A 24,084-nucleotide genomic window follows, 5' to 3' on the forward strand; every position below is an offset into this window, starting at 1 on the left:
GATTTAAAGGTGCAGTAGGTAAGCCTTATAAAACTAACTTTCTGTCGTATTTGCTGAAACGGGAAGAAAAAAAGTGAACCATACTAAAGTGAAGAATGCTTTGCTCTTGCCCACTCAGGGTTGCCCCAGACAAAGTTAGGCTGTTACCTGGAGGCAAGGGTGAATGACTTCCTGAAGCGCCAGCCCCACACGGACGCCGGAGAGGTCTTCATTCGCGTCGTCCACGTCTCTGACAAAGTGGTGGAGGTCAAACCAGGCATGAAGTCCAGGTACAAGAACAAGACACGTTGGAGTTGGAGATGCGTGCCTAGTTTGCTTACAACCACATTTTTGTGTCCAAACAGATTTTGCAAATTGCAATCGAATGGAACCTCACAGCATGGTTAAGCCTGTGTCACCATCAATCATGAAACGTGGCTGCTGTATTTAAAAAAATAAAAAAGTTATATGTAAATGTGGAAGAAACGTGCTAGTACTCACATCAAATCTTTTCTCCTGTGTTCTCATTTTAATCAAGTCAGTCATTGGCTATTTTCTGAATGCTGATATAATTTCTGTTTCTCTATTTTATAGTAGGTAAGTTTGTTTTTTTATTTTGTTTTTTGTCTACAGATTTGTGGATAGTGGAGAGATGTCAGAGTCTTTCCCATACAGAACAAAAGCCCTTTTTGCGTTCGAGGACATTGACGGATCAGACGTCTGCTTCTTTGGTATGCATGTTCAAGAGTACGGATCCGACTGCCCTCAGCCCAATCAGAGGTAAGGACATCACCATATTAGAAACATTATTTTACCAAGTGAATTATTATTTTATTTTTTTTCGCTTAAAAATGAAATGCTCTTTTTAAAAGATCCATTTTAAATTACATTTCAGCTGTTGTGATATAGCAGTATTTCCTCTTTCACCCACTCAGGCGAGTATACATCTCCTACTTGGACAGTGTACACTTCTTCCGGCCTCGCTCTCTAAGAACAGCAGTCTACCATGAAGTCCTCATCGGCTACTTGGAATATGTCCGGAAGTTGGGGTGAGTGCTCCTGCTCACAGATGACGTTTATTTTGGACGCGAGTATCTGAATGCTTACGCAATTTTTATTCTGACTTTTCCTATCACAAAGCTAACTTTTAGTCTGTAAAATATTTTTGCTTATACGGTCTCTTTCGTATCGTATCCCTCAGCTACACCACTGGGCACATCTGGGCCTGCCCACCTAGTGAAGGGGACGACTACATCTTCCACTGTCACCCTGCAGATCAGAAGATCCCAAAGCCCAAACGCCTCCAAGAGTGGTACAAGAAGATGTTAGACAAAGCTGTGGCAGAGCGGATAGTGCACGATTACAAGGTAGAGAGGCATTATTCATCTTTATTTTTATGTGTTGGGGGAATGGTCATTTTTGAGATTCAGGATTTGCGGCAGGGATCTCTTCTTTTACAATTGTACTTTTCTAACCCCCAGTATGTGTAGCACAGCAATAAAGATCAACTTCAGTGGACATACGTGTAGCAGTATAGCTGATAGTAATAACTGATTTGGATACAATCCGTACAAAACACTAACTTTTCTTTCCAATTTACCCCAAAAGGATGTCTTCAAGCAGGCGACAGAGGATCGTTTGACCAGCGCCAAAGAGTTGCCTTACTTTGAGGGCGACTTTTGGCCCAATGTGCTGGAGGAGAGCATCAAAGAGCTGGAGCAGGAGGAGGAGGAAAGGAAAAGGGAGGAGAACAGCACTTCCAATGAGAGTATTGATGTAAGAATGCTATGATCAACAATGGTCCTGAAGAGTTGAGATGTACAGTATAGTTCTGTGTGGGGGAGGGGTGAAAGAAAGGTTGGCATTTTGAAGAAGGGTTTTTCTCATCAGTATGTAATCCCTTGAGCTTGTTAATCAGGTGATCACTGATATTCCCCTTCTTTCTTGTACAGGACACAAAAGGTGACAGTAAAAATGCAAAGAAGAAGAACAACAAGAAGACGAGTAAGAACAAGAGCAGCCTTAGCCGAGCCAATAAGAAGAAGCCGGGGATGCCCAATGTCTCAAATGACCTTTCACAGAAACTCTACGCCACTATGGAAAAACACAAGGAGGTATGGAACAACATGGTAAAAAAAGAAAGATATATATCACTAATAACTACTGAAATACCTGCATCTTATCACTTTCAAGCAACTTGCTGAAAGAGTGGGATGAGTGGACTAGAATAAAGCTCAGTTATTGACGAGTGTCTGGATTTAAAGTTGAATCGGTTTTGAAAGACCGCATTTGTCCCTCATGTGTTTGCCCCTCTTTTTTTTCTGCCCTAGGTGTTCTTTGTGATCCGGCTTATCGCAGCACCCATGGCAAATGCCTTGCCCCCTATTGTAGACCCAGATCCCCTGATGGCATGTGACCTCATGGACGGCCGTGACGCCTTCCTGACATTGGCCCGGGACAAACACCTGGAGTTCAGCTCCCTGAGGAGGTCCCTGTGGAGCTCCATGTGCATGTTGGTAGAGCTGCATAACCAAAGCCAGGACCGCTTCGTCTACACGTGTAATGAGTGCAAGCACCACGTGGAGACTCGTTTCCACTGTACCGTCTGTGAGGTGAGTTGGGGAAGGCTTGTTTTGTGCTAACTGGTGATGACAAAATATAATATGTTCGTTATTGGATTTATGATGTTAATGTAAAGCCTGCTACATGTTACGTCTTAACATTTTTTTAACTGTCATTCATGTCATGCCTCACAGGATTACGACCTCTGCATCACGTGTTACAACACTAAGGGCCACGTGCACAAGATGGAGAAGTTAGGCCTCGGTTTGGATGACGAGAGCAGCAACCAGGCTGCCGCAACCACTCAGAGCCCTGGAGACTCTCGACGCCTTAGCATCCAGCGCTGCATCCAGTCCCTCGTCCACGCCTGTCAGTGTCGAAACGCCAACTGCTCTCTGCCGTCCTGCCAGAAGATGAAACGCGTCGTTCAACACACGAAAAGCTGCAAGAGAAAAACCAACGGTGGCTGCCCCATCTGCAAGCAGCTTATCGCGTTGTGTTGCTACCACGCTAAGCACTGTCAGGAGAACAAGTGCCCAGTTCCGTTCTGCCTAAACATCAAGCACAAGCTCCGGCAGCAGCAGCTGCAGCACAGGCTCCAGCAAGCCCAGATGCTAAGGAGGAGGATGGCCAGCATGCAGAGAGTGGGCCAGCCCGCTCCTGGAGGAGCTCCCGGGGGCAATGGCCTGCCTTCTCCAGGAGCCAACAATGGAGGAACTGCTCCTGGTACCCCTACGTCTGTGGGCACGCAGCCTCCTACCCCACAGACACCCACCCAGGGTAACATGCCTGCACTTCCTCAGCAGCAAGGAGTAGGGATGGGCGGAATGGGGGGAATGGGAACCCCAGGCCAGCAACAGCAGGTTCAGCAGCAAGGTGGTGCCATGCCCCCTCAACACCATCTCCATCAGTATCAGCCAGTGGGCGGAGGAGGCGGAGGGGGAATGATGAATTCTCCTCAGCAGCAGATGGTGCCTCAGCTCCAGCAGCAGCCTCCAAATGTCCAGCAGCAGCAGCTCCCTGGTGGTTTGCCTCCGTACAACCCCAGGCCACCTGGGGCTTCTCCTCTCCACCAGTCCCTGGGCAAACCTGGACTGGGTCCAGCCACCCCACCCCAGCAGCAGCAGCAGCAGCAGCAGCAACAACCCAACCAGGGGTCCCTGCCTGTACAAGGCCAGCAGCAAGGGCCCCCTCTGGCTGCTGTAGAGACAGCCCTAAAAATCCAGCGCCTTGCAGAGACCCAGAGACAGATGGCTCAGGCCCAGGCTCAAGCCCAGATACGTGGCTTGGGACAGGGGAGCATGATGCCCTCACATCCTCACCACCAGAACACCCAGGCCCAGATGGGGATGCCCCACATTGGGGCCCAGGGCATGCCCCCCCAGGCTCAGGGAGTTGTTGGCAGGACTATGTTAGACCCACAGCAACAGGGAATGCTAGCAGGGATGCAGCAAGGCGGCCCTCAGTTGCAGTTGCCACCCCAAGTTCAGCAGCAGCTCCAGCAAGTTCAGCAGGGAGGTGGTGGACAACTACAGCCCGCAAACCAGCAGTGGGGTGCTGGTGGACCAGCCATGAACCCACAACAAAGGTCAGGCATGATGGGTCACATGGCAACACAGCAGCAGCCAGCAGTTGGTCAGCAACAGCAGCAGCCAATGAATCCGCAACAAGCGCCACCAGGAAACCGCGGGCTAATGCAGGTAATGGGTGTATCAGGAGGGCCGGCAGGGGCACCCAACTCAATAGCTGCTGCAGCTGCATCAGGAACCCAACCCCAGGCAGCACTACAAGACCTCCTGAGAACACTGCGCTCTCCCAGCTCGCCCCTTCAACAGCAGCAAGTCCTCAACATCCTTCGTTCCAACCCAACCCTTATGGCCGCTTTCATTAGGCAGAGAGCAGCCAGGTATCAGGGTGGCCCAGGAGGAGCAGGAGGGCCTCCACAAGGGGGCCCTGGAGGCGTGAGGTTCCAAGGGGCTGTCGGAGTACTGCCGGGCATAGGAGGGCCTGGGGCTAACCAGCTGGCTACCATGGATGGGCAACAGCAGGTTAATGTGAACCAGGCAGGCCAGCCAGGGATGAACATGGCTCAGGCCGGAGCAGGGGGAGGGAATATGCCCACCATGGCTCAGCTTCAGCAGTTACAACAGCAGCAGCAGCAGCAACAACAGCGTCCAATGTTGCCTGGGAATCTACAGCAACAGCAAATGGCTGCATTACAGCAGCAGCAACAACAACAGCAGGGAGCAATGCAAGCAGGGCAACAAGGCAACATTACCAATATGAATCCGCAGTTCAGAGAGCTGTTGATGAGAAGACACCTGCAGCAACAACAACAACAACAACAACAACAGCAGCAGCAGCAGCAGCAGCAGCAACAACAACAACAACAACAACAACAACAGATGGGAAACCACGGGCAGTTCCAGCAGCCTCAAGGACTCCAACAGCAAGGCCAGCAAGGTTTCATGCAGCCTGGCCAGGGACAGCCAGGGATACCCCCACCTTCCCAAGCCCAGCCTGGGGGTGGAGGCGTAGGGGGTCCCCAGCAGCAGCAGGGAGGTCCGCAGGGTGGGCCAGGACAGCTAGGCCAGCAGCAAGGCTACCCCAACTCTATGTCACAAGTAGCTGCAGCGCTCCAGCAAAGGATCCAGCATCAGATGCAGATACAACAGCAGCAGCAGCAACAACAACAACAACAACAACAACAACAACAACAACAGCAACAACAACAACAACAGCAGCAGCAACAACAACAACAGCAACAGCAGCAGCAAAATTCAATGGGTGGGCTTCAAGGACAAGACGGAGGGCCCGGTGGAGGCACTGGAGGCCCAGGAGGGCCTCCACTCCAGCCTGGACAAGGCGGACCAGGGCAGGGGCAGCAACCACAAGGTGGAGTTGGTGGAGGGGGGGGTGGGCCTCCACATCCACATCCGCAGACGTCCCAAGGCATGCTTCACCAGAACATCCACCAGAGGCTCCTGCAGCAGCAGCATCTGGGTGGGGGCTCTCCAGCCCAGCACAGCAGTCCCATGAGTCCCCAGCAGCAGATGGCGCAGTCCCCCCACCCCCATCTCCAAGGACAAGGGGGCCTGGGTCCAGCAGGGTCGCTCAGCAGCCAGGTCCGGTCGCCTCAGCCCTCGCCACGGCCGCAGTCGCAGCCTCCGCACTCCAGCCCGTCCCCGCGCATGCAGCCCTCCTCCCAACCTCAGCCCTCACCCCACCGCATCTCCCCGCAGACCCAGACTGGCTCACCCCACCCGGGCCACTTAAGCCAACATCACCCCAGTATGGCACCGCCCCAACCCCCACAGCCCCAGCCCCAGCAGCAGCAGCAGCAGCAGCCAGGTGGTTCTGTAGATCCTGGTCAGTTCAGCTCGGACCAGAACTCCATCATGTCCCAGCTGAGCGGGATGACAGGGATGCATGGTGGACAGGGGGGACAGTCGGACATGTTGGGTGGGAATAATAATAATAATAATAATAATAGCAACAATAACAACCAGGAGCTGGGAACGAACATTAACCACAACAGTTTAGACCTTATGTAGCCTTGACTCCATTCTGTCTTGACGCTCTGATCAGTTGCCCCAAATGACCAACTGCCATGAAAGGAGAGCAAGGCGGGACTACGGCTTTGGGGTTTTAGAAGTTTTTATTTTTTATTTAAATATTTTTGTGATGTATAAAATAAGAACTGAAGCTTCCTTCCTATGGGAGATGCAACATAAATCTTAGAAGTCAATAAATGAATAAATTAAAAACAATGGTAAGTTATTGCTGTTAATATATATCTATATATTTTTGCCAATTGTGTACAAAAAGGTGGAAGGGCAGTGTTTCAGGTTGAAAATATTTCTTTCTTAGTCTATGACGATATTTTTGGGGACTGAGAATTTTGCCTTTTTATGAATATTTTTAAGATTTTAAATGTGGCTAAAAAATTAAAAGCGAGTTGACACGATGTACCTTTTTTTATCGTTTTGTTTTCCTCCTCTAAATACCCAGTCCTGATTGTATCTATTTTGCAGAGAGTAAGTATATTTTATTTCTGACATTTCTTTCCCCTTCGATGAATCGTAATACAAGCATCAACATATCTTCACAGGAGTCTTTTTTTATTTTTTTTTCTGGACAGATTTCACAGCAATGTACATTTTACAGCGACCGCAACAATTCACATATATAGAGTTTATTTTATATGATAGGTGGGTGGGTGGCTGCGTTAAATGCAGTTTGATTTTTGCCAGTTTATTTTTTTTTTTTCTCTAATTTGTTTGTATTGACAGGGTTTATAGATTGGAATTAAACCTCAGCAGTGTTTTAGGGAGTGGGTGCCACTGATTTAAGTTTGGTCATATTTTTTTCTGCAAACAATGGCCAGACCCACAGAACAAATCCTTGCACCCACGTGCCACCTCCCCATCTTCAGTTTTCCTATGAATGTGCACACCTTCCTTACCCTGACACCCCCACCCCCCACCCTACAGAAAATGAAATTGGAGGGATGAACTGTTGATGTCCGATCGTCCAGCTGACAGAAGCGTGTTGTGCCCATTTCAAGCTGGCCGATGTTAAAAGGTTGTGCGTGTACTGTACATATATTACAACCTTGTTTGTGAACTGTGACACAAGTCGTCTGTTTTGTTTTTTGTTTTTTTTTTAGGCTGCAGAGGTTTAACTAAGTCCTGCCTGTATCCTCGACACCCCCCCCCCCAAACGGTTTCCCTTCCAGTACTTTTCTCTCTCTCTCTTTCCCTTTTGTTCCTCACCCTCACGATTGCCCCTCAGCCACGAGATTGAATTCATTGTCAGTACTGTACAAAGTAAGAAATGGTGGACTTAGATACTGTTTTTGTAATAAAAGTGAAAGCTGTTTTAAAAAAAAAAAAAAAAAAAAGAAGCTGTACATACTTTAAAACCTTATGAGCAGAGAAATGATTTTCTGTTGCTTGTTTCCCCTCTTGTTTAATTGGATATTTGCTGTATCTGTAAAAACAAAAAAAAACTACAAACTGCTGTACTCCTTAACTACTGTACAGTATTGAGATTTCTTTTCTAAAAGGTACAGTATGGGGTGTGGTAGGTCACAAGCACCAATGCGCCTTTTTCTGTGTATTTTTGACAAGGTTTTAGGTAGGGAGGGGCTATTGCAACAAGTCACACACACCTGAACAATCTTAAAACTTTTAAGACGTGAAGCCGCACGAAGTAGAACGGAGACGGGTTGGTTCGAGGTGTGATCTGAAAAGAGTTTAAATTTGGTCGTTTAGCTTTTTATGGAGAGGACTGAAGACACAATATTCACGTGCTCACTATTTTTCTCAAAAGGTTGGGTTTGCTGGGTATGGGGGAGGGGGGGACGCATCAGAACCAGGTGGCAATATATCTTGAGACTTATTTTATAAGAAAAAAAACAAACAAGGAAAAACTGTCTTTTATATATAGATATATTATTTAATTTTATTTTTTTGGAAATAAAACTTGAAGATACAGGAATTATTATTAGATAACACATGTTTTTGTTTTGTATTAAAGATGTTATGGTGATGCAAAAAGACACTGCAGACAGTCATTCAGTTTGCCCTGGGGAGGCGGCGGAGTATATTATACCATCCTTTTTAAGAAATGTTTCATGTACATGAATATAGTTGTAAACATACTGAATCACTGTACAAACTGATGGCAACTGAACAAATAGTTTTGTTTTTAATCATGTCTTCTGCTAAAAAAAGAGACTGGAAATGAGACTATTTAAATATTTGTTTAGTATTCGAATGGAATCTTTGACCACTTTTTTTCGTTCCTCGTTAACAATTTTGGTGCTTGCTGAGAGAAGGCAAAAATAACTGTCGCTCCATTTTCATTAGTTTTTTTTTTTTAAGTTATTTCGGTGGTCTGATTGTTTTTTTGCCAATAAATTAATTGTACAATAAAGTATGTTTGTACCATTGGAAAAAATACTCAATTTTTGCCTCTTTTTTTTTTTTTTTTTTTTCACATTTATGTAAGATATTTTCTGCAGGTAAATAAAGGACTATTTAATAATGATTTGACATTCATGGAATTTGTAGATTCAGTTTGAAGTCTTAAAAGTTTTCTATTTGCTATTTATGAAATCAGTTTGAATTAGAGCTAGACCGATAAAGCTGCCAGGCACATACCAGTATGTCAGCCGATATTTGCTTTTTGCAGATATATCAGTAGTGGTGAATATATGGCCAAGAAATAACAAGAAATTGCAGTACACAAATGGGAACTAGGTCTGAGGTCATTTTAAAACTTTCTCCGATAGTTTGTCCACCAGAGAGCATTGGAAGTTTATCAATAGTAAAATGTCCCGCTCACTATGTACTTTTCTGTTTGTTTTTTTAAAAATCCACTATCGACCAATATACATTTATCTGAATTAGAAAACTCAAATGTTGATATTACTATTACCTCAGAAATCCAGTATTGGTTATTGTTTAAGACATGTAAATACTGGACTGTATGGTCAATAATATAATGTTATATTTCAGCCTTATCAATATTTTCTTTTGGCCCCTTTGTAAAAAAAAACTGCATCCGTTAGTACCTAGAAATATGCTAAGTATCTTTGGTATGTCAATAAGCAAATGAACAAGTGAATGAAATAATATTAAACATGAGCAAACATTTATTTTAGTATTACCATAGAAATATTCCATACACAGTGACATTTCATAGACTGGAGCAGTTAATTTGCAGGATTACATCACAGTAAAGTGCAAGGTTCTTCGCTCGGTGGTGGACCACAGCAGCACAAGCGACCACATTAGGCGACGTTAAATCCAGCTGCTTGTTTTGTCATGTCAGGACATTTAGATATGGCATCCGCTCAGTGGTTATCACAAACTGTATAAAAACTATTCTGTTCTGTCATCTGCGTGACAAATACACAGGTATCTTTAAAGAATAAGGCCCGTTTCACACTGGCTGCGTGGCGTGAGCGTGGCGTGTCAGTTGCGTGGCGTTTTCTATGTCTTTTCACACCAGAAACGTGTCTGACACGGCGCTGCTGCTGCTAGCCTTGTCTGTACACATGTACTGCATGTTTCCCATCGATAAAATGCACTCAAGCAGTAGTATACTTCATGTTAAACATAAATATATTCTGATTTGATTACAGCAAAGACGTCGGCAGGATTGACGGCAAAATAGGCTACAGAATATTTTGTTCTGTATTGACAGGTGCAATATTTGAAAATCGATAATTATTATTTTTTTTTTTTAAATTACATTTATATCTGCATTTATGTCAAAACCTAGAGACTTTCAAACATCAAAATGTCATTTATTAAATGTATTCGTGTCAAAATGACATATAAACATCTTTTTGTATTCTAATTTGCCTGGAAACGCTTCCAACACGCTTGCGTGTCTTGTGAAAAATAGGCGTCGGTCCTATTTCTAGCATGCGCGCATTTACGTGCGTGTCACGCAGGCAGTGTGAAAGCTCTAACCTGTTAACATGGGAGCCAAAATAAAAAACGGACACGCCACGCAGCTGACACGCTCACGCCACGCAGGCAGTGTGAAAGAGGCCTAAATATACAGTACATTCAGGTCCATTTAGAAAAATAATGACTAAAAAAATACATGTTTCTCCCCTCCATGGTCCTCCCCTTTAAAGTCTCCTCATGTTTCAAGTCTTAATAGCTTCAGTGGAGGATCATGCATTCAGACATACAGAAACCAAATACACTGGGACAGTAATTATGTGTGTGTGTGTATGTGTGTGTGTGTGTGTGTGTGTGTGTGTGTGTGTGTGTGTGTGTGTGTGTGTGTGTGTGTGTGTGTGTGTGGTGTGGGGGCTTGTTTAACTATATTCCAGTATACTTGTGAGGTCCGGACAGCTTTGTGGGGCCAAAATGCTGGACCCCACAACTTCAAAGGGCTGTTTGAGGGTTAAGACTTGGTTTTAGGATTAGGGTTAGAATTAGGTTATGGTTAGGGTGAGGGTAAGGGTTAAGGTTAGGCATTTAGTTGTGATGGTTAAGGTTAGGGTAAGGGGCTAGGGAATGCATTATGTCAATGACGGGTCCCCACAAAGATAGTGAAACGCACTGTGTGTGTGTGTGTGTGTGTGTGTGTGTGTGTGAGATAGAGAGACATTAGCCCTAAAAGCTCCACAGACAAAACAACAACATGATGCAACATCAGGCACTTCCATTCCCTGCAGTTTCATTGTTTTGAGATGACGAGGCGGCGACCCATCATCCTCAGCGCGGGGTAAACAACACGCGCACCAATGGGACGCCACTGTGGGAGATTCCAGCAACATGACACATCACATCAGCTCCTGTGTCCACAGGACAGGAAGCCAGCAGGGTTACAAACTGATCAGAGTCGGGCTTTTATTATTGAAATTAGTGATATTGGTCTTTTTAGAGAGCAGCAGTTTTGTGCAATACATCTGTAAAGCTATGGGGATCACTTTTCCCTTTCAATTCATGCGCTCTTGAATCATTTCTAGAATCATTTGAATGATTATTTGATTGATGGAGTGGGCTGGATCACCCTGCGTAAAGACCATATTGGTCGCTTTCTCTTCTTCGTGTTTTAGCCCATTACCTACAAATTAGTAATTGATATGATCAAAAGCTACTAAATGGACCTCAAGGTGAGACTGTTTTGTCAGCTGCTTTTTCCATGGTCAAGAATTAACCTCTGCTTAGAGTTGATTTTCATGCCATAATGACTTAATAAGCCTTGAGATGCATGTATGATATCCATCCCAGTGAGCATTCACTTGCTTCAGCGTTTTTGTTTTAGCCTACCTTACATATAATCAAATGATAATGCAATGCTATGAGGGGACTGTTTGGAAAGCCCTCCTTGTTGGCGCATTCAAGTGTCTTTAGGAATTTCCCATGCCAGACTTAGAGCAGTGGTTCCTGACTGGTTTTGTTTGTCACCCCTTAAAAGGTGCTCTAAGCGATGTTGGGTGACGGCACGTCTTGTTGATGTTCGAAGTATTTTCAAACAAAACAAGACTAGCTCGCCCCTCCCTCCTCCTCATCCCGTCCCCTCTCACTCCCTTCCGTGCTTCCGCGCACTTACCCCCCCAACCCCTATCCCTAAATCCTTCTTGTCGGGTTATTGGCTGGAAGACTGTTTATGTTTGGTGGTGCAGGTTTGCGCGGTTTGTTTTTGTTGGTGTTTGTGGAGCCTGGGCTGTCTACAGAGACCGCATTTTTTTACAGTGTGTTCAGGGGACAGGCAGCTCACGGATAGGGAGATGTTTGCTGTATGTGACAAAAAATGTAGCCTAAAAAAAACGTGTGACATCGCTTAGAGCACCTTTAACAGATGACAGAATCTCTTTGGATCTCTTCATGGCCACTATGAACAGGGAGAATGATTACAGCACAACCCGTTTCACTGTTCAAATGGGCACCTGACTATTATTTTAAAGCAGACTTGAAAAATTGCATCCCTATCCTTTATATAAGGGAAGATCTCCTTGCAAAACCCCTCGTCAAAGGTTGCATGTCGATAAGTTGAGTTGATAAGGTGAGCGGTTTTGAAATTTTTTTAAAAGGCTGGAAAGGTAAAAACTGCAGTATTTCACAAAATACAAGTGCAGAAAAGTCTGATAAAAACAAACTGGACTTTCTTCCTACTGGCCAATCATCCCACGGCGCGCTGGTATCATCTCGCACCCCCTTGTCGAGGTCTGACTTCAGAGTTCAGAGATTCTCTTACAGCTAGCAACTGCATTATTACATTACTATAACACAGCTTAATAAATAAATGAAATGGACACACTGTTAGCTGTGACAGATCAAACACGTTTGGAAGTAATCGGGAAGGTAGAAAATCAATGAAACCTCTTGGTATTTGTTTTGTTTTATCAAATAGTTGTCAGTCATGTAAACTATGTGTGATCGGTCAAACTCTACAGAGAGGCTTCTGCTGGACACATAAACCCTCATGATGACAGTAAATACAGTGCAATTGCATTCTACGTACATTCTGTTATCAAGTCTAATCTAGTTTCTTCATTTCGATATAACACTCAGTCATCACTTGTATGCTGTGTTGTATATCATCGAGATGAACAGGCTAGGTAAACAGACTTTGCATCGATGGGACCGTACTGGAGGAGAAAGGCATGCAGGCGGATCAAATCATCTCTCGGAGGATTTCTGAAACGCATACCAGACTAAGCCACGTGTTACAGTAGTAACAGCCTATGTGTTCACAGGTTACAGCATTGCACGTTAGTATGGGATTGACAGCTACGGCCACCTCACTGTTGGATTATGTACAATACATGGGAGTCCAGAGCTGAACGGTTAGCTTAGTACGGAAGAGAGACTGAAAGCGGTTTACATGCACAGAGAACTCTTCTTCTTCACGATTACTCGCGTTACATGACCTGTACTTGTCATATTTTTTTTGGCTACATTATATGGCTGTAGTCACCGTTTACTTTTTTGGGGGAATGTACAAATAGAAGCTTGTTACGTTCGCTCAATCTGACGTAGAAAAACCGTTAAGAGTCACCCTCACAAAATAAAAGCACGAGAGGAGATAAGAACGTGGACATTTTCATGTGTGAGGCCCATTCTGTTGACTGCTTTAAAAAGGTACCCTGTGGAGTTTTTGACCACTAGTAGTGCTATGTTTTGATGAGTGGCTCCCCATTTACAGTATTTAGTTCTTGGGCAACATGCTGGTGCTGCTTTCACACTCTTCCACCGATCTACAGGGTAGCAGAAAGGCACCAAAGAAAAATAAGAATGCACCAGCAAAACGCAAGGAAGAAGAAGACAGCAGAGCAAGCTTGATTCATGAATGAATGCAATGCAGGGTCTGATTCATTTAGAAAAAGAAAAAGAAAAAAAAACGGCTTTACAAATGTTTTATGAGGAAGGAAATGCATTGGACACGTTTGTCGACCCTTCAGGATACACACAATGCTTTTAGTGAGTAACACTGAATGAATGGAAACATAACTGTTCAGAAGAAAACTCTACAGGGTACTTTAAATGTGGAAAAGGTAAGATCCATGACATATAAAAGGTCATAAACATATAACGGCACATTTTAACCTCACATAGTCACATGTTTCACATCAAGATTTCAGGGGCCAACAATGGCCCTCAGCAAGCCTGATTACTGCTAACTGGAACTGATTCTCAGCCGGTGTGCACCCCCCAGCCCCAAAATCTTACCAGTCATATATGGGCCGCAGCTCGCTCACATTTGGTCCTCCAGTGCCAGTGATTGCACCTCAATCAGCCTGGCGACTTGGCTCACACTCTTTGCTCTAGAGCCAAACAAGTCAAAACTGAATTACTCCCAATATTTAGTAAGATTTGTACCTCATCGCCACGTTTAGGTTGGGTCTCTGTTTCAACTAGCTAGTTTTCTCTTCTTCTCTTCTATGTGACTTAATCGTTGGGGTTATTCAGAAGCTATACAGTTAAAAGTCACATGTTTTCGCATGTCCTCACAACCGGTTATATATATATATATATATATATATATATACCCCTTTCACTCAAGGCAACTCAGTCCTCACCTTGCACCGCAGCTGGATTCTCGCAATATCACATATCACACGAAAAATCCATCTTGTCAGGCTTCAAGTAATGCCTTCGTGAACGAACAGCAGCGGACCGGACTAATCAGCGTCCGGTGAGGAGCTACTGGCAGCTACGGGCGTGGTTTAGGTGAGGTGTGTGTGACTGTTCATTCAAAACAGCAATGGCAGACAGATGGTTCATCCAATCACGTGCCTGGTATTTTTTTTTTGAAAGTGCCTGCACTTTTCCCAAATGGTTCTGTGTTGTTAACAAACCGCCTGGCGCGTCACGTTAACTCAGTCCTACCATATCAAAAAGGTGAATAGCTCGACCTAAACGTTAACATTAACTGGAATTCAGCTCATGTCTAGGTGACTCTGTGCATGTAAACGTACCACTGACGGGGGGGGGGGGAGAGAGAACAGAGCGAGGGGGGATAAAAACACAAACCCTGGCCCCTCAACCACCACTGTGATTACACCAGCGGCTCCGTTTCCCTCCCTACCGACCTACTCAGACATCACATATCAGACCTCCAGGCCCCCAGTCTCTGAAGAAGCCTTTGGCCACTCTCGACTCTCGGAAAGTCACTGTGAGGGAGTTGAGGGTGACGTCTGTGACGGTCACGTCCCCTGGGCGGACGATGGGCCTCCAGGCGTCGTCCGGCTTCTCTGATGCAGTGAGCCCGTCTGGTCCGATGGCGGAGCTCCACCCGTCTGTCCTCTCCTGTCCTGAGCCAGACGGGATACACGGAGAGAGAGAGAGAGAGAGAGAGAGGGTAGGGTTGCAGCCGGACAGTGATTGCATCAAGCCCATCACATGTGTAGTGTTATTGAATTAACCTCCCTGGACTGACCTGGATAGATTGTCTCTGCTCTGATAGATGTTATAAACGGACACAGACAAGGCAGACATTTGGCTGCAGGAACAGACAGCTCTAGGTGCTTCTGAGGTAGGGGTGTGAATCTTCACTGGACGCACGATTCCATTACGATTATCTTGTCAACGATTCCATCCGATTCGATATCCCCGATGCGTCACCTCCTCAATATTATTATTCATCGCTGCACGTGGTTTTCATCGACAAATTCAAGCAGTCAGATATATATGAACTCCCCTTTTTATTGTATCTGCTCTTAAAAAAGCCACTTCCTGAATGTAGCGGAGTCTGAACACAGCAGACGAAAGGCAAAACAAGAAAGAAGAAGCAGCAACCGGAAAGTCAACAAGTAACATCAATATATAAGCAATAATCGATTATGGTCTGTCACTGCATCGATGCAGAATCGTCCACGTCCGCATCGCGATGCATCGATGCAATGATTCATTTCAACACCCTTATTCTGAGGTGGCAGGGATGACACAAGTGCAACAATCTGCACTCCACGGCATTATTTTGGGAAGATTCCACCTTTAAATCGGTCTTGTAACATTATTCATTTATTAAAGCTTTCCATCTGCTATGGTGTCAACATGTCAAGCAAATGTGTGTTACGTTATCTTTACATGCATTATTACAGTATGCAAACACTACGACACAACTACATGTCTGGACACTACGCCCTCATAAGTATCCCACAATGCAATGCGGTAGTAACGACAACCAAGGGGGTAAGCTTCGCTTCAGAGCTCGAACCTCCTATGGCGCCATTTTGAGGTTACCAAATGATCACCCGCCGTTAGCATTCCATTGACTGCCATTCATTTTGACGTCACTTTGACAGCGAATAACTTTACATCTGAAGCGTTTAAAGACTCTATTTGTCCATTGTTCATTTCTAAAGAAACACAACAATGTATAAAAGGCTCCATTACTTTGTATCTCACGTTATGGCTCTGTAGTAGATGTTTTTATAAAAATAGGCTAACGATTGTGTCATAACCATGTGACTTACTGTCACATAGTAGAGGAATTACCGTACAGTACAGGAGAAGCTCGCAGGCAGTTTCGACTTACATTAGCTGTTTAAGTTCAATTACTAATGTTAACTAGCATTTTAGTTAGCAATAATTAGCCTGTGTCCATGTTATCTCCTTACATATACCTACGCTCTCCGTCTCTGCAAGATTGGGAATGATTGAGATTTCTCTTGGCACAGCTACCAGAAGACTTACAACTTTCAGACAGGTTGCTCACGTCACATTTACGTCGTCTCTCTCAGTTGGAGGCTGCGCAGTAACGCTCAGCTCTCAGCGAGGTTCTCAGGACGTGACGTTGAAAATGAACGCGTCCGAAAAAACACACACTACCGTTTTATTTACACAAAAGTATGTTGAACGATAGCATACATGTTGAGTATGTAGTGCAGAATATGCGATTTCGGATGCAACAATAGTCTTTAACAAGTCTAGATTGTGACCTCTGCATGTTTTTCTCTTTGATCAGCTCAGGATGGAGGGAGTTTCATGTTTTAGGTTGCATGCTGGGTAAAAATTTTTTTTAAAAAGCCTCTGCACAGCTGTGCCTACAAAAAGGTTCACGGCGAGTCGCGTAAAGTGGGTCGTGATGGTGACCGACTGACACACTTACCATTTAAAGTGCCTCCACTCTTATCTGATGACTCCTTTAGAGCATCCTCTTTCTCCTCCTCCTCTCTATCCTCTTCACTTTCTACATTGTCCTCCTCCTCTTCCTCCTCCTCCTCTTCCTCCTCCTCTTCCTCTTCCTCCTCCTCTTCGTCCTCCCCCCGGCCTTCCCAGTCCTCCTGTGTGGGACTTGGAGGGTTTGAGTCCAGGCACGTGAACTGTGACCTGCAGGGTCTGCTTCCTGGATGTGCAAGTTGCGGCTCGTGCCTGCAGGCGCCGTACGGCTGAACCTCGTCGTCATCGGGGAGCAGAGAGCGTGTCAGGGAGAGACGCAGGCGAGGCCCAGGTTGCTCTGGAGTCTTGTGAGCGCTGCGGAGATCCATGGTGTAGACAGTATCCTGAATATAGATCAGAGAGAGACCACTGAAAGCTTCAATCAGGAGGATTTGAGTAAAACTGGTTAAAGAGGAGCGTGACGAGGTGGCAGGATGCAAAAGGCTAATTAACTAATTAACTACTGTAATAGCAGTCCAAGACACATTGATGTGTCGACCATTTCTTGCTATTCATGTAACCCATGGACTCAGAGTGACTCATGCACGACGGTGAATATGTGTAATGTACAAAGAACCTCTTACTTTTTATATATATATATATATATATCTGCATAGAGCATATTGACTAGACAGGGGTCTACAAGGGAATAGGAAAGGGAAACAATAGTTGTATAAAGTAATGGATAAGTTACGTAGAGAAGACAAAACTAACTCTTCAACTTTTTTATTGAACTGACAACTTTACCTGCAGAATGAGTCTTTTGGCTTTGGGTCCTTTTCTCCTGTGCCCCAAAGTTTTCTCTCTCTGCTCTCTAAAAAGCCAAGCACAATGTTAAAAAAAGGCTGATGGCAAAATGTTGACTATGTGTACATATGTTCGCTGACCATTTGAAGAGCTGTTCTTCTCCGTTTGGACACTTTTTCCCTGTCTAGATGTTGCATTGAATTACCAGGGATATCCAGGGTGTAAGCAGTTCCTTGACGGTAACCTGTGGAGATTTTGAATGCTAGTAGCGCTATGGAGCAGTGTTTTACTAATGGCTCCCTGTTTTGTTAGGTTTTACAATATTCCACTGATCCACAGCTAGTGTAAAAACGCGACAAAAAAACACAACGATGCATCAGCACAGACAGGAAAGAAGACTGCCAGCAGGTAAAAGTTAGGGCCGTGCTCAAATGATCGACACGGCCATGTATCGATGGGCCTCAATTTGAAGTGTTTCTAGTCGTGTGATCGCTGTTAGAATAATAATAATAATAATAATAAAGAACAGCTGTTGAAGTTGAAGGTCATTATTCAAAATCAATGTACCAGATTGTGTGGTTGTAGGCAATACCTAGCCCTACTAAACATGGATGTAAACAATGCAGGTTTTAAAATTCCAATATATTTATTGTTTATCAATAGTGCTGTCAGTTAAACGCATTATTAACGGCGTCAATTTTTTTATCTTGAGATTAACGTTTTTTTTGGCCTAGCAAACTTTGTAGTTTTTTTTCACATGCTGTTGCAACAACTAGTAATGTTAGAAAAACTACAACACGACACCGGATCTAGCTAGACCGGAAACAAAACAACAAGCACGCCGCACACTTGTTTGGGCTTGCGATGCGAGCCGGCCAAAGAGTAGTAGACTAACGTTACGTTTTGAGTGGATGGCGAGCGCGAGACGCCGAAATGGATGCCAATAAGATTCTGAATGGAAAGTTTACTTTTAAAAGTTGCCAAATGGTTCCATTGACAAGACCGAAGTGATCTGTGTGTTTTGTCGTTGTGAACTGAGCTATCATCGCAGCACGTCCAGTCTGAAATACCACTTGATGGCTAAGCACACAGCTGATGCCAATTCTCCGCCCCCTCGTCAAAGTCAGGCGACAAAAGCACAAAGCAAGGCCGATCCACTTTTCCATGTTGATAAGAGCATTAAAATGAGAAAAAAAATAATTGGACAAAAAGAAATCTAGGGACATATAGAATAAAATGTTTCGATTAATTGCGAGTTAACTATGACATTAATGCGATTAATCGCGATTCAATATTTTAATCATTTGACAGCACTATTTATCAATCCATCTTTATTGTCCCAAAGGGGGGAATTTGGTTTGAGTGCATGTCGCTTCCTTGAAATGAATGGCATCTTATAAAACTGAAAGTAAACACATTTTTATCAGTCCACCAGAATAATGACACTATGGAAACAAGCAACCCACCACCTGTTTATTTTTGCATGAACATTCACATTAGAGATGTTGTGAATTTACACCACCTTTATAAATGTGGACAGATGTCTGTCTGACCACCTTTGGAGATGATTTGGGAGGCAACATTTTACTTTACTGCCTCTAGATGTGGACTTTATGTTTTGGCATATCTAGTTACAATCCAACAACCCAGGACACATGGTAGGCTAATGCCAGCTGGAGAGAGGTCTTGGATCTGGGCATGCTGACTCATGATCTCTTTAGGATAAATATAATGTAAGAAGAAAAGTGATTTATTCTGCACTTCCTGCTCCACTCTTCGTCCAAACCTTCTTAAGTATTACATGTGGAGTGGAGTCTTACTTCTCTTCATAGGCCTGCACCAAGCGCTGGTCCAGAATGTGTTCCTCAGGCTCCCATGTGCTATACCTGGGGGGAGGTTACAAAAAGTAGGCTATATGGTCCATTAATGCAGTATTGTTCGGCATTTTCATAACAATAACATACATTGAAATAATAAGAAAACATTTCCCATACTTTTCAGAACTTTGTTAAAATTTAATTTTCATATGGCCACTTTGGTACTTTTCTGTGCATGCGTATAATCTGCCGTACATGTCAATGTGAATATGATGCACATTCGCAACAGTTTTTTTCATCCATCCATCCTTTTGATGAAGTTTACATACTTACTTTGGAGGCCATCCTTTCCATTTTAACAGATACTCCACATTCCCCTGTGGAGAGATAAAGTTTAGAGCAGCTACAAGGAGTTCAACTAGTTATGAAACAGTCTCAAATTAATACTGATGCCTTTTTATGAGCTACATAAGAAAGCGAGGCCATCAGCGAGAACTATATGGTTATTGTTAATGCCTGTCCCTGGGTACGATTCCCTGCAAAATCAAATGAAAACCATTTATGGCATGCAGACTAGAAGAGCCTATGTTTACATGTTCCCAGGCAAGGTTTTACAGCGAGTACGTTAGCCAGTTAAAAGGAAGCAGGAGGAGATTTTTCATTAGAGAATTAGTTATATCCTGTGGTTATGGTTGCAGCTCTTTAAAAAAGAAAAATAGTATTGATAATTAGTTGCCCTTTTTTTTTTTTTAAACTTGCTTCTAAAAACGTAAGCTCAGGCTAACCAGATTTAAGATCTTTACAACACCAAGCTGTGGTGCTTAAACACTGTGGAAACACTACCACTTTTGTCCACAGGGGCTGCCAAAAATCCTTGTAGTTGCTTTAAAGGCTCTGACACACCAACCCGATCGTTGGCAGAAAAGGCAGTCGGACTGATCAGTCTTCCCGAGTTAGTCATAAAAGTGCCTCGGAACACACCGAAGCAACGCCGACTTGAGCGTACGTTCTGCGAAGAACAAAGAACTCATCTTAACCCAGTACGTTTACAAGAGAGACTTGCAGTCACTCTGAGAGTCCTGGCATCCGGTTGCCCTTGAACTCGTCCATGCTTCGTCGTATGCCGCTGAAATAAACAGAGTGGTGCGCGACCTCTGGCACTTTAAATCCTGGCGCGCCAGCGAGATCTACGTCATTTTGGCGCGCAACAGGTCGGGAACGGCGACTGTAAAGAGGCCTTAATATTTTATATTTATTCAATTTCAAGTAACATACTGTGTGTTTACTAATGATTTTTAGCAATGACTACTTATATGAACTTGATTTGTCTACTGCATCAAACTACCAGTCTGTGCAATACAACTTGACCTGTTAAGTTTCACCTTGTCTAAAAACTTAAACGGTTTAAGGAAATTTCTAGTAAAGACAACTAATTCGGGATAACAGTGTATGACGCATCATTGTCACATCTACGTCTATCAAATGTGATTTCTTTGCACATGTCTGAGATGCCACATGTCTGATTTGGGTAAACAAAATGAAGAAATGTTTCTTTGTAATCACCTACTGGAGGTGCTTCAATCAACAGACACAGCTGTAAGATCAAGTGTGATATCTCAGACCACAGATTTGATTTGAATTTGATGAGGTTTAGGCTGTCACCGCTCCAACACTGATTTGGATTTCATTGAAACTTGCAGGCGGATGCATCTTGTTAAGGATTGGCCCAAGGGTGCCCAGCATCATTTGTTGGAGAGATGGCATGTTTGCTTGTTTCCTGTTAAGCCCTTATTCCGCTCAATCAAGAGAAGGTTGCAGAGCTCACCTCTACGAAAGTTTCCATCAAGCTTCACCGGTTTGTTTTTTTATTATTATTTTAAGCACAGCGTAAAACCACCTGAAACACATTCCATCAAATTACTCACATTTTTTAAAATAGATTTCCCTCACCTCCTGAGGCAGACCTTTATGAACATTTATAGTATCATGCAAGTAATGAAAGTAGAGAAGTGGAAGTAAAAATCACAACTCTTCTGTTCTTCTTATCGATTTTATGTCTATATTCCATTATATTCTTGCTGTTGAATGGGGCATAGGGGTAAATTACAAAACTGGCCAGTGCAACACACCCCCCAAAAAAATAAAAATAAAAAAATAATAATTTCCTTTACATAAATAAAAGACATTTGCACCATACATTAATGCAGAAATGGAACAAATAGTTGCAGAGAAATTCACCAGAATGCAAAAAAAGAAGTGTTTTGACACTCAAATTTTTAATTTTGCTCAAAAGTGGAGATCTCAACCCCCCCGCCCCCCGCCCCCTCCCCCTTGGAATAAGGGTTTACGTGTAGGAGGATGTTGCCATGCCATCCGACAAGATCCATAATTAACAGATGATGTTAAATGGACAGTATGTTTTGTTTTCCATATACAGACCAAGCCACTCAGAGTTAGTCATCCTCGGTGACATCATCCGGTAATAACTTCCAAGCTCTTCTCAGCAGGGGTGAAGTCACCACTTTCCCGACTTCATTTTACTCACCCAGATCCCCTTATATTCAGTAAAACGGCTCTATATTGGGTAAGACTTCAAATGAAGGGCCCATATCTTCCATAACTTGCAATGTAGATCACGTAATTAATGTTTCCTCTAAAGCATATGGTTATTAGTGGTCTTATGGCAATTAGCAATATATTTTGTAGCATCATTCCAAAGGTAGGTTTAACTCAAGATGCCTCTGGGTACTCTGGTAAACCAAAACCCTCTCTATTATATTATATAATATTGTGAAAGTAATCCACATATAAACAGAAATCCAGTATTAGGGTCTCACCCAATATTTGATCTGACAGTGTAACAGTTAGTAGCAACAGAAGTAGACGTGTTTGCGTTGTGGATGGACAGATATAGTCCACTGAGTACCTGTGGTTTTAACATTGGTCTATATGCTTACTCAGTCTCTACTAAACTTTCTCTTTATGAAGCCTCGCTTTAAGCTTAACCTCAAGCAATTTATACGGACAAATTAGTATCAAGTAAATCTCCTTTGCAAACAGAGGGCCTGATAAAATAGAAGTTCAAGTTAGGTTGCACACCAATTAGTGGTATCCTTCTCCTCCTTATGCTGTGTGTTTGGCCATATTGCTGTTGGACAACTCATTTATCAATCAAAAATGCCACACACTTTCTGAATATGAAGATTTTAGAGATGTTGTATTGTTTTTGGATTTTTGGAGTTGCAGCTCTACGTACTGCATATTGTAAAATATGACATTTTGAGACCTTTGCCCCTGAGCATACTTCATAATTAAAGCTCCTTTTCATCATAAAGTGTGTAAAGTATTTTGACTGTCCCTGTAAATTTAAACAGTTTGTCCCTGTTAAAGTATTCAGAGAGACGTTTGCCATACCAGGGTTGGGGGGGGGGGGGGGGACTAGTACTATACAGAGGAGTTCAGGGGGCCCTCGTGCTCTGGTGGAACAATAATATCTATCTGCGCACCTGCATCTGTCAACACCATATGGTAACTTAAACCCAAACAAACAGGCCCAAAATGAAGGGGTTAGGTTAATAACATCATCCCGTGTTCTCCGTTTGTCTATTTAGCCAAACACCTGACACGTTAAGCTGTAGTGCAATGACAACACTCTCCACGTTACATTAAAGGGACATCCTCCACTAACCCGCCCCCTTTATACAGCCTGCAATTAGATAACCAGATTAGCCGCGCAACTCTGTTCATTTAATCTCTCAAGCTTTCATTAACATACAAAGTAGCATCCATTCCTCCAAAAAAAAAAAAAATCTCCTACAAATGTTGACAACGTCCTGCGGCTAAACGGACTGATACATTTTCGCAACATGTATAAAGGTTACCTTTCTAACTCTTTTCTTGACGATTGATTCCACAGCAAACACTTGCTCTCCAATCGCTGACAGCTCCATCTCTGTGCACGCCGCCGTCCTTTGGCTTTTAACTGTCAAAGTAACGTCTTTCTCCTTTTGCAAACCAAGCTAACGTTAACGGGTTGTGACGGCGGCCCCTCGGTTCTGTCCTCTTCCACCCGTTTCTTCCGTAGTCGTTTTGTTTTCCTGACAGTTTAAGGGCCCACTTATCCGGTGCGACTTCCTCCAGCTGGCTCTCTCCGTGCGTCCAGTGACTTTACAAAATCTGCGACACATCTGCACACCGCTTCGCGCGCACCCGTCTCCGAGAGCGCGCTCCCTTTTACAATGAGTCCGCGCGCGCCCCCAGCTGCCTATAATCAGTGATGGATACGAAAAGCATAAAAATAGAAATACTACGATGTGGAAAAAAAGTAAGTCTGGCATTCAAAATCATAGCAAAATGGCACCGGTGACTGATTATTATTAGTATTATTAAATACGACATTATTAGTTACACTAATGCATAAGTGAATGGAAAAAAATAGCATTTCACTGTGGTAGTTGTTGGTCGAGGTGGAGATAGTATAATAGGGGGTTGTAGTTAAATTCAGTGTTTCCTAATCTAGAGGTCGGGACCCCTACAAAGGGTCACAAGTAATCTAAGAGGTGATTCATGGGTATGAAAAACAAAAACAAATGTCTGCTTCACAAATTTGTATTGACTTTTTGGAATTAAACCATCTGAAAAGTTTAGAGGAAGAATGGAACTGCAAACAACTCATAAACCTCTGACTCCAGATATGTTTTTTTATTTTAAATGTACTGTATTTTATAAGCTTTTTCTTTCTTTCTGAAAAAATCATTTGAAATCTAACTGGTAACCACAGTTGTCAAATAAATTGAATAAAAAGCCAAATATTTCCTCCTGAAATGTAGTGGGGTAGA

At 43.6% G+C, this 24,084-nt stretch overlaps 2 protein-coding genes across 10 annotated transcripts in view; one reads left to right on the top strand and one right to left on the bottom strand.

Annotated features, from left to right (window-relative positions):
• ep300a (E1A binding protein p300 a) overlaps positions 1-8,278 on the top strand; it is a 32,738-nt gene extending 24,460 nt beyond the window's left edge. For 4 of the 9 annotated variants that reach the window (XM_035997630.1, XM_035997635.1, XM_035997632.1 and 1 more), the window contains exons 24-31: positions 119-269; positions 613-759; positions 915-1,028; positions 1,181-1,346; positions 1,588-1,755; positions 1,932-2,093; positions 2,310-2,591; positions 2,736-8,278. In XM_035997630.1, the coding sequence (XP_035853523.1) occupies positions 119-269; positions 613-759; positions 915-1,028; positions 1,181-1,346; positions 1,588-1,755; positions 1,932-2,093; positions 2,310-2,591; positions 2,736-6,095 (4,550 nt within the window). In that variant the 3' untranslated portion in view covers positions 6,096-8,278. Of the gene's footprint in view, positions 1-118; positions 270-612; positions 760-914; positions 1,029-1,180; positions 1,347-1,587; positions 1,756-1,931; positions 2,109-2,309; positions 2,592-2,735 lie in introns of all 9 variants that reach the window. The other 5 variants (XM_035997628.1, XM_035997631.1, XM_035997629.1 and 2 more) reach the window with 3 other exon arrangements.
• A 5,754-nt stretch (positions 8,279-14,032) lies between these two features.
• cbx7b (chromobox homolog 7b) lies at positions 14,033-23,614 on the bottom strand. The gene is made up of 6 exons (XM_031297932.2): positions 23,128-23,614; positions 19,580-19,623; positions 19,250-19,315; positions 17,430-17,496; positions 16,633-17,026; positions 14,033-14,833 (listed from the first exon to the last, which is right to left on the bottom strand). The coding sequence occupies exons 1-6, from the start codon at positions 23,194-23,196 to the stop codon at positions 14,616-14,618; spliced, it is 858 nt and encodes a 285-aa protein (XP_031153792.1). The 5' UTR covers positions 23,197-23,614; the 3' UTR covers positions 14,033-14,615.
• Between the last annotated feature and the right edge of the window lie 470 nt (positions 23,615-24,084).

Source organism: Sander lucioperca, chromosome 22 (assembly GCF_008315115.2).
Source record: "Sander lucioperca isolate FBNREF2018 chromosome 22, SLUC_FBN_1.2, whole genome shotgun sequence".
Taxonomy (NCBI): Eukaryota; Metazoa; Chordata; class Actinopteri; order Perciformes; family Percidae; genus Sander; species Sander lucioperca.